Below are 8,588 nucleotides of genomic sequence, written 5' to 3'. Positions count from 1 at the left end.
AAAATCAAGCATTTTAAGTTGTATGGACATGGGGAAGGAGCAAGTTAACAGACTGATGAGTTAAAACAAATTTCACTGTTAAATTGAGTATAAATGATTTTGTTAATGGTAAATTAGGATAGTGTGGATATCCCTAATTATGGTTTTATCTGGGGATTAATAGAGAAATCCACAGATAATCCGTAAATCCAGTCATTTTCTATCTTCCAACCTCATAAGTAATTTACAAATTGACTTTTTGTATATTTTTGTGCCTTTTAAATTACTGTGAGGGGTTCCTAACTTCTGAGGAAAATGCAGGCTGTCAACAGAAACAGCAACAAGGCATCTAGGTAGTTGACAATGGGGGAAGTCACACCCATCATTTTTATTTAGTTGTAACCAATTGTATTGTAATCAATACTATTGCTGTCAGAGGCCTAACCAGTGGCACTGAAGGAGTTAAAACTGCACGCGTGCGCACACACACACACACACACACACACACACGCACGCACTCCATTTCTAGAACCCCAGATGATGAAGTAGGTAAATCTGTATTCCATTCATTGGTGCCTCTGCCCTTGGTCTGTGACAGAGGAAAGGCGTGTCTTCTCACTGTTCCCTATGAAGAAAAGGCAAGCAAATGAGGGTGACTCAGTACTTCCAGTGGCCTACACACGACTGAACATTTTTCTGAATGATTCCACGTATACACTTTGGAATCAGGAAGAGAAACATTTTACTCTTCACTAACCAAATAAAACCATCTATAAATCAAATGCAAAACAACTTTGAGTAACGAGGGACTTAAAAGTCTAGGAATTAAAAGGAGCTCCATGTTTTCCCCTTCAACTTTTTCCCAGCTTTGGGGAATAAACAAAGACATCTGCCACATCAAGGGTCTGGTTTGTTTGGTTTTTTTAACTGAAAACTGAATGCAATCATTAAAGTTTACTTTGAAATTTTAAAAATGACTTCTGCAAGCTGCACTAGTTAAAATTTCACTAAAAATAAAATTTAGCATCTTTAAGAAGACTAAGAGTTTAACATTTCTTTTAAGCTAATTATTAAATGAAACATCATGTGTATTATCATCTATAAATAACTTACTAAGGACACTGTTGCCTGAAAACTGCCTTAAACAGGCTAATTAAAAAATTAAACTATATATAGTGATGGGCTCCCCAAGTTACTGGGCCACCTCTAACGAAAATACACTCAACTACGCATAAACTGTTGCTGTTTAACTTAAAATACCTAGTAAGTCTATGTGTACCTTTATCTTAAAACTATAAGTTTCACAAGTTCCTTTCGTAGAGAAGTCTGCCAAGCCACTGATCAACAAGAAGAGAAAAAGCTGCAAACATCCAGGAAATTTCTTCCTACGTGATAGCAGACAGGAGTTTGAAAAAGGATCTCAGTGCATTCCACCTTTTATCTGCGTTTATAAATTTAAGGTTTCAGGGCTTCAACAAAGCTCACACATGGCTTTGGCTCTGACCTTTATTCCAAAGCTTTCCAAAAGGTAGGCTTTTTTTCTTTCTCTTTTGTCTTCAGTGCATTTCCTCTGGCCCAACATGGCTGTTTTATTCCACGGCTTTCCAAAGAGCAGCTCCGTGTCTTGACAGTCTTTTCAGTGTCGTCACTATCTTCCCCTTCCAATCTACTATTGCAGAATGGCTGGCTGGACTGCAAGTTGAAAAGTAAACAAGTGCTTTCTGGCTGTACTTTGTTCAGCTCTTCCCGTTATCTGCTTCCCCTATCCAGTTGCCCTTTCCCCAGTCCCTAGCACTTTTTTCTTCCTTCCATCAGTTGCCTTTTTGTTCCATGTCTTTTATCTCCTGCTATTCTCCTGCCGTTCCAGTCAAACCTCAACCCCAAACCCACACATCCTTTGGTCTCATTGCCACTAATGATTAAAACAGCCACTCTAAGCTTACTTTCAACAATTAAAAAAGGCCTCAGAAAATGTTCAGTGCTCCCAATTTTATTTTTATTTAATGCTAAAAGTTAAAGAAAAAAAAAAGGTACTGTAAATCTGACAAATGACAGAATGCAGGTGATATTTCCATAGCGTGATTTTAAAATAGAATAATGTTGATATCTGAGATTACACTCACTTCAGTTGACATGAGTTTCATCACATATAGAAAAAGTATCACCTTCAACTTAAAAAAGTAAAGGTTAAAAGGTGGCACACTTTTAAAATACTTGGTGGCCAAGGAAAGGTATCTAGTAAAAGTTGTAAACCATGTGTACGTTTCTTATAACTTTTAATGTGAGGCCACATGAAAGACAGTACATCTGTTAAATTCTATAAATTGTTAAAGCAAAAAAGTGAAAGCTTCAACACCCCATCCCCTAATATTTTGAGTATTAAAAGCACAGCTGAAATATTAGGATTTGAAACCTGATACTGCCCATGTACAGTAAGTAGCTTTCTGACATCTTTATCCAGCTGTGGAGAATCTCTGCACTGTGATCAGGTACAACAAAGGATCAAACCCATGTCCCAGTGTTAACTTTTTAACTTACGAGAATGCCAGAGATATAACCCATATCAACACTTTCCAGCTGCAAGCCTTCTAACGAAGGCCACCCAAGGGCCAGTCGGACTCTTATTTTTTGATAGGAGTAAACTCAACACACAGCCCTTTAAAGCTGTTTAAATTCTCCCTCTTGAACAGCAGCACAGAGATACCATAGGTTGTCTTTTCCACAGCTGGATAGACTTATTCAAAACAGCAGGATGGTTCTTTACTAATCTTTTTGGAAAGCTTATCTGTATTGAGAATGCAAAACATACAGATAGCTACCACAAATTAGGTCAAATGACTGATCAACTTGTAACATCTATGAGGTCAAATTCCAGTTTATAGTGAAGTGCCTAGATATGCACTTATACAACAGACCATAGTAAGTTGAATTCTTTACAAATGTCTTTATGGGCATGTAAAATTGACTGTGTTTCTGCATGTGTGCATTTACATAAGAGAAACCGGTCTGCTCTGAGTCATAGATACTCCAATTAAAAAAAAAAAAGTGTAACAACAAACTGGTTAATCATGCAAGTCTGTTTGCAATATAACAATGACGGGTAACATGAATTTGCACAGCATTAATAGGTGCGCTCATTAGAAACACCATGAAAAAAATACTGTATTTGGTGCAGTATCTGATTTTCAAGTGTTAATAACCCGACCATTAAAAAATATTTGAGCAATTTAAAAATGAAAGACAAAAACATAACTGAAGAAGGATCCAAAGTGGGTAACAATCTATATTTTCAAATTAAAATAAAAGCTCGGTTGGGAACAATACACAGAAGTTGTAGCAGACCTGGAAGCCATGAACCAGCCTAATTAGAGGGCCAAGTTACAAACACCTGAACATGAAAGGATTTGAAGTAGTGTTCCTGTCAATGTTAAATCATAACAGCACAGAAGAAAAACCAGTATCACTGTGAGACAACTATTTCTAATAACTGATGATTTATTGGTTTAAAAAAACTCATTTTACTGATGCAAAATAGTAATCAAAAGAAATTAGTTTACAAAACGTTTCTAAAAATAGTTTGAGAGGTGGGGCCTGTCTATTATGTAAAACCCTTTCTTTAATTTTCACTAGTTTATCATTTTTGTCCAGAAGAACAGTATTATTCACTTGGTATTTCAAACACATGTAAGAAGGAAATTACAGGTTTCCTCCACCCCCATTTGGGCTGTCACTGATATGCCCACGGGCAGTCCTGGCAGCACCCTGCGCTGTTACTGCCATTGTACCATACTGTATTTAGCGCTCACTACAAACAGGGTGTAGGTGATCATATCAACAGCAATGGGGCTACAGGTAAATGATAAAACAACAAAACACAGAACAGAAACGAAACCAATCCCACAATCTCCAAGTTCACCTGGACTTCTCTTTCGACTCTCGTCAAGGGAAAACGACCACAGCCAACGACACACAGAGCGCTCCAGGGTGTTTCGAAAGATCAAGTGGCGCTGCAGAGCCAGGCTCCACGCAAAGATGGCAGTGCCATCTTGTCCTCACCACCAGCCGTTATCACTGCCTCGAGTCACTGGATTGTGTATTATGCAACCGACTAGCATGCAGCATGGTAATCTTACAACTGATCACATGGGCCGTGAACAGTGGTCAACTTTGCCTTAAAACAAAAAAAAAATCGCCCCCCGCCCACCCCCGCCCAGTCCTGAAAATCTCTCAGCAGCAACTCTCAGGCAGTCTTCAACAGCCCAACAACTGAACTTTAAGAACAAAATCCAAAATCGAGAAAGATTCAAAATCGATTTCCTGTTACTCTCAAAGGACAACGTTTGGGGGGAAACTCGGTGACATTTCCCAGTGGCATGCCCACTTCACAACAGTGCCCCTTTCGCTCATTTCCTTTCCGTCTCCACCACTTGGCCTCCAGCCTGAGAAAGGGGCCAGCAATACGGAATAACAGACAGTAAGGCAATCTTACAACGTCAGAAAATGTATTTGGCTTCTTTTTTTTTCTTTTTAAAATAAGTGCATACAAATACAGCTAGAAGCGTTTCTGATTTGCCAAGTGCTCTAAAAAAGCAGCGCAAGTCACAGCCTACATTGAACGGTAACTGTCACCAGGATAATAAAGCACAAAGATATGCTAATAACGTTAACAAAAGAAGAAAATGCTTTTATAAGTACATACCTTTTGTCGTCAAAAAGAAAAAAAAAAATAGAAACACAATGTATTCAAAAAAATCAAAATTATACAGCCATGTTTATGAAGTCTACATTTCCCTTGTCTTGGATATATATATATATGTGGAGATATATACACAATTCAAGCAGTTTTAGTTAAGGGTAATCATTGGGTTTTTCTGAAACCGGAAAGTCACGAGTCTCTCTCTTTTTTCACTTTCACATCTCCAGCAAGGATGGTTGCAATCTCCCCTTGCATGAAGGCCCAGGGGACATTGGAGCCCACAAGGGGGCATTTTTCCCCACTGGGACAATAGACCTCTCCACTGGCTCCCTGCTGTTTGATGCTTTGTCTGGAGCAAGGGAAGCAGAACTTGTGCGAGGGGACGGACGGGCACTGCACGAAGTGGGTGTCCTCCAGCCGCTCGTGGCAGAGGGTGCAGCACAGCGGGGCGCTGGCCGCCAGCGAGGAGTCCGGGAGGCTGGCGGGGTGCACGGGCTCCAGTCCTCCTGTGCTGCCTGCCCCCTGGCCGCCCACCTCTCGGGGGCCCAGCCTTCTTTGGTTCACAGAGGACGGAGAGGGTGGGCTCCCGCTGTTCCTCCTGGTGGTGGAGTGCACCTGGCTGGCATCTTTCGAGGCATGACTGCCCCCCGCATTGTCTGCTACCAAGATTAGGGCTGCCATGGGGGACTGGCCGTTCTGGGCCGCTTCAGGCGGTGTGGTCCGGTTGGAATGAGGTGAGGCAGTGGGGGGCGGCGGAGACACAAAAGAGGATGTAGGAGTAATGGGGATCTTGAGCCCTTCTGTGGACGTGGACAACCACGGCTGTGCCTCTCCATTGATCTTAGGCGGCCCGACTTCACCTTCTGGTTCTGGAGAAGGCTTCCTTTTCCTTGCTGTTCTTGCAACTGGAAGAACAAAGACATAAGAGGGGGAAAAAAGGGACGTAAATGAACGTGCGCTGAAAACGATCTTTTCTTTTTCTAACACATAACAAAACTCCCCGAAGAATTTATCTTCTCTAAAAGCTGGTCCATAAAAACTCACGGGAGTTTCAAGAGCACGTGCAACTTAAACCACTTAGACGGACGGGGCTCTGAGGCAGCCTAGCAATTAAAAAAAAAAAAAAAAAAAAGCCACAGAAAATGGCCCCGACAGCGCTGCCTGTTTTCCCATAGGCCTGCCCGTCCCCAGACTGCACTGTGCACCTGACGGTTAACGTCCCCCCCGCGCCACGCACACACAGGTTAAAAGGTGACTGGTGCCCTCCTGCTCGCAGCCAGGAATGTGCTGGGAAAGGAAAGCCCTGTGTCGCTGCCTATCAGCCCGTCTGACTCATCTCTGTTATGCTGCTTCAGCACAGGAACACGTTGCCACTAAGCACTGGTTCCGCCTCGGGCAGATCAGGAAGTTGGGTGTTTGTTGTTTCTGGGCCGGGGGAGAACGGCGAATGGGAAGAGCACCCCTCCTCGGCTCTCCGTCCCCGGCTCGCCCCTAGATCCCCTCGCTCCACAGCCGCCCCTACCTGCTTTAGACCCGTTGGCCCCGTTGGCCTCGAAACCCAACAACCTGCCTGCAGTCAGGGCCGGCTCCTTCTTAAACTTGCTCTCGAAGGGCCCCGAGTGGCCGTGCTGGTGCAGCGCCAGCAGCGTGTCTCGCACGGTCTTGGGCCGGTTGACCCAGTCCTGCTCGCCGGGCCCGCGGCCTTTGCCCGCGCCCTCGGTGCCCAGCTCGGCCGCCCCGGCCCCCGAGGACAGGCTGTCGGCCGGGCCGCGGTGCGAGCCCGCCGGCGGCTGCTTCTCCTTGGCCGCCGCCTCGCGCTGCTCATGCTCCGCGGCCGCGCCGCTCGACACGGACGCCGGCCGCTTGTGGGCGCCCAGTTCGGCGGGCTGCGCCGAGCCCAGGCCGGCGGCCGCGGCCCCGGACACGGCGGCCAGCGAGGCGGCGGCGCGGCCGCCCAGGCCGAGCGCGGCGGGCAGCGGCGTGGCCGAGCCGTTCATGAGCGGCACCAGGGTGGGCGGCACGGCGTGGCCGCGCCGCGGGTTCGGGCTCTGGCGGTTCAGCTCGGGCGGCTCCTCCAGCTTGGAGAAGCCGTTGGGCACCAGGATGCCGTTCACGGGCGGCGGCTGCGGCGTCGGCGGCTGGGCCAGGCTCGCGGCCGGGCGGCTGCCGCCGAAATCAGAGCCCAGGCGCGGAGGCCGCTCGGCCGCGGCGGCCGCCAGGGGGTAGCGCTCCAGGGCCTGCGGGGCGCGCGGGGCGGCCTCGGGGCCGCCGTGGCCGAGCGGCGGCGGCTGTTGCTGCTGCAGAAGGAGGTCCTTGGCCGAGAGCGGCGGCGGCTTGGCGGCGGCCGGGGCCGCGGCGCCGGGCGGGGAGCGGCCCTCCGGGAAGCAGCCGTGCGCCCGCTTGAGCTGCCGCGCCGTCTCGATGACGAACTCGACGCGGTCGGCGCCCTCGTAGTTGACGCAGCCACGGCACACGGGCTCGGTGAAGTCCCAGATCATGGCCCAGGGCATGCGGGGCAGGTCACACAGGTAGCACGACTGCCGCCGGGACGCGGCCGCCACCGCCACCGCCGCGGCCATGTCCGAGCAGCCCGCGGCGCCGGAGAAGGAGGAGGCGGAGGAGGAGGAGGGGGGGGCGCCGCCGCTCCCCGCCGGCACCACGCGCGCCCTCCTCCCCCCCCAACCCCGCGTCTCTCCCACCAGCGGCGGCGGCCGCAGAGGCGGCGGCGGCAAAGCCCGCGAAGGCTCGGCGCCCGCGCAGCGCCCCCGGTGCACGAGGGGCGGCGGGCGCGGGGCGAGGGGCTGCAGCCGCGGCAGCACGTCCCCCCGGCCTGCGCGGGCGCGGGCGGACGGCGGGGCGGTGCGGCGCGGCGGGCGCGGCGGCTGGGGCTCGGCCGGGGCCGCGGCGGGCCTCCAGACCGGGGCAAAGACGGGCCGCGCGGGCGCGGGGGAGCGCAGCAGGTCGCGGCGGCGGCCGGCTCGAAGTGTGGGGCGGGGGGTGGGGAGGCCGGGGGGGGCGGGGGGCGGGGGGCGGCCGCCGGGGCAGGCTCAGCCCGAGCGGCGGGGCATGCCGCGCCGGGGTGGCGGCGGCGGCGGCCGGGCGGCGCGGAGCTCGGGCGCGGCGCGGGCCACGGGTCGCTCCGCTGCTCTCTCACAGCTCCTGGCGTCGCCGCTCTCCAGCGCCCGCGTCAGCGCCCAACCCGCCTCAGCTCCGCCGCCGCCGTCGCTGCTGCTGCTGCCGCCGCGGCCGCTCCACTTCTACAGACTTGATTCTTCGACAGCCTCGCAAGGCGCCTGCGCGGGCCCCCTCCCCTCGCGCGCGCGCCCGCCCTCCCCCGCGCCCTCCCCCTCCCCCCGCCGGAGATCGAGCGCTGCCGGGAGAGCCGGCTCTGCGGCGCCTGCCTGCCCGCCCGCCAGCGCCGCGGCCCGTGTCCCCGACGTGAACGCGTGGCTGGCACGGCTTGCCTTCCTCCACCCGCTCGGCTACCTCGACTCCTCGGGCCGAGTTCCCCACCCCCCTTCAGGTCCGTTTGGGACAAACCGTGCTAAAACTCATGTTTTGAAAAACAGGTCACTTTGTAACTTGGTTTTGTCCGTAATCTCTCGCGCATAGGGGCTTTTAAATCAAGCGTGGTTCACATTTTGTACAGAGCTTTATTTATTTGAACTCTTCGGTAAGTGCTTTACACTCGCATGTGTCTTGGGAAGGACACAGGCGCCGCCGGTCCCCTGAAGTTTTCCTAAGAGGAGGGTGTGTGCTCGCAAGCCTAGGACCACGTCCGCCCGCCGTTTCCCGGAGCCCTTCCGGGAGGGAGCGGGAGCGGGAACGCCGCGCGATGGGGCCCTCGCAAACACGGAGTCGTCCCCTCGGTCTTCGGCCCACCCTGCTGCCCGGCTCAGGTCCGCGCGGCGGG

General features: G+C 51.7%; 1 protein-coding gene across 2 annotated transcripts; it reads right to left on the bottom strand.

The window, feature by feature from the left end:
• Positions 1–3,237: 3,237 nt before the first annotated feature.
• Positions 3,238–7,473, bottom strand: IRF2BP2 (interferon regulatory factor 2 binding protein 2). Of its 2 annotated transcripts, none has more exons than XM_068547592.1 (2): positions 6,198–7,473; positions 3,238–5,580 (listed from the first exon to the last, which is right to left on the bottom strand). In XM_068547592.1, the coding sequence occupies exons 1-2, from the start codon at positions 7,252–7,254 to the stop codon at positions 4,865–4,867; spliced, it is 1,773 nt and encodes a 590-aa protein (XP_068403693.1). In that variant the 5' UTR covers positions 7,255–7,473; the 3' UTR covers positions 3,238–4,864. The 2 variants fall into 2 exon arrangements, with proteins under 2 accessions (XP_068403693.1, XP_068403694.1); XM_068547593.1 differs by having other exon boundaries at positions 6,246–7,466.
• Positions 7,474–8,588: the final 1,115 nt, after the last annotated feature.

This window comes from Eschrichtius robustus, chromosome 7 (genome assembly GCF_028021215.1).
Source record: "Eschrichtius robustus isolate mEscRob2 chromosome 7, mEscRob2.pri, whole genome shotgun sequence".
Classification (NCBI taxonomy): Eukaryota; Metazoa; Chordata; class Mammalia; order Artiodactyla; family Eschrichtiidae; genus Eschrichtius; species Eschrichtius robustus.
Note: the sequence above shows the minus strand (reverse complement) of the source record. Positions and strands in the feature narration are given on the sequence as shown.

Excerpts from the sequence above, each read along its gene's own strand:
- IRF2BP2 (XM_068547592.1), bottom strand. The coding sequence starts at position 7,254 with ATGGCCGCGGCGGTGGCGGTGGCGGCCGCGTCCCGGCGGCAGTCGTGC. Across the intron at positions 5,581-6,197 it reads GGCCAACGGGTCTAAAGCAG|TTGCAAGAACAGCAAGGAAA; the intron begins GTAGGGGCGGCT and ends TTGTTCTTCCAG.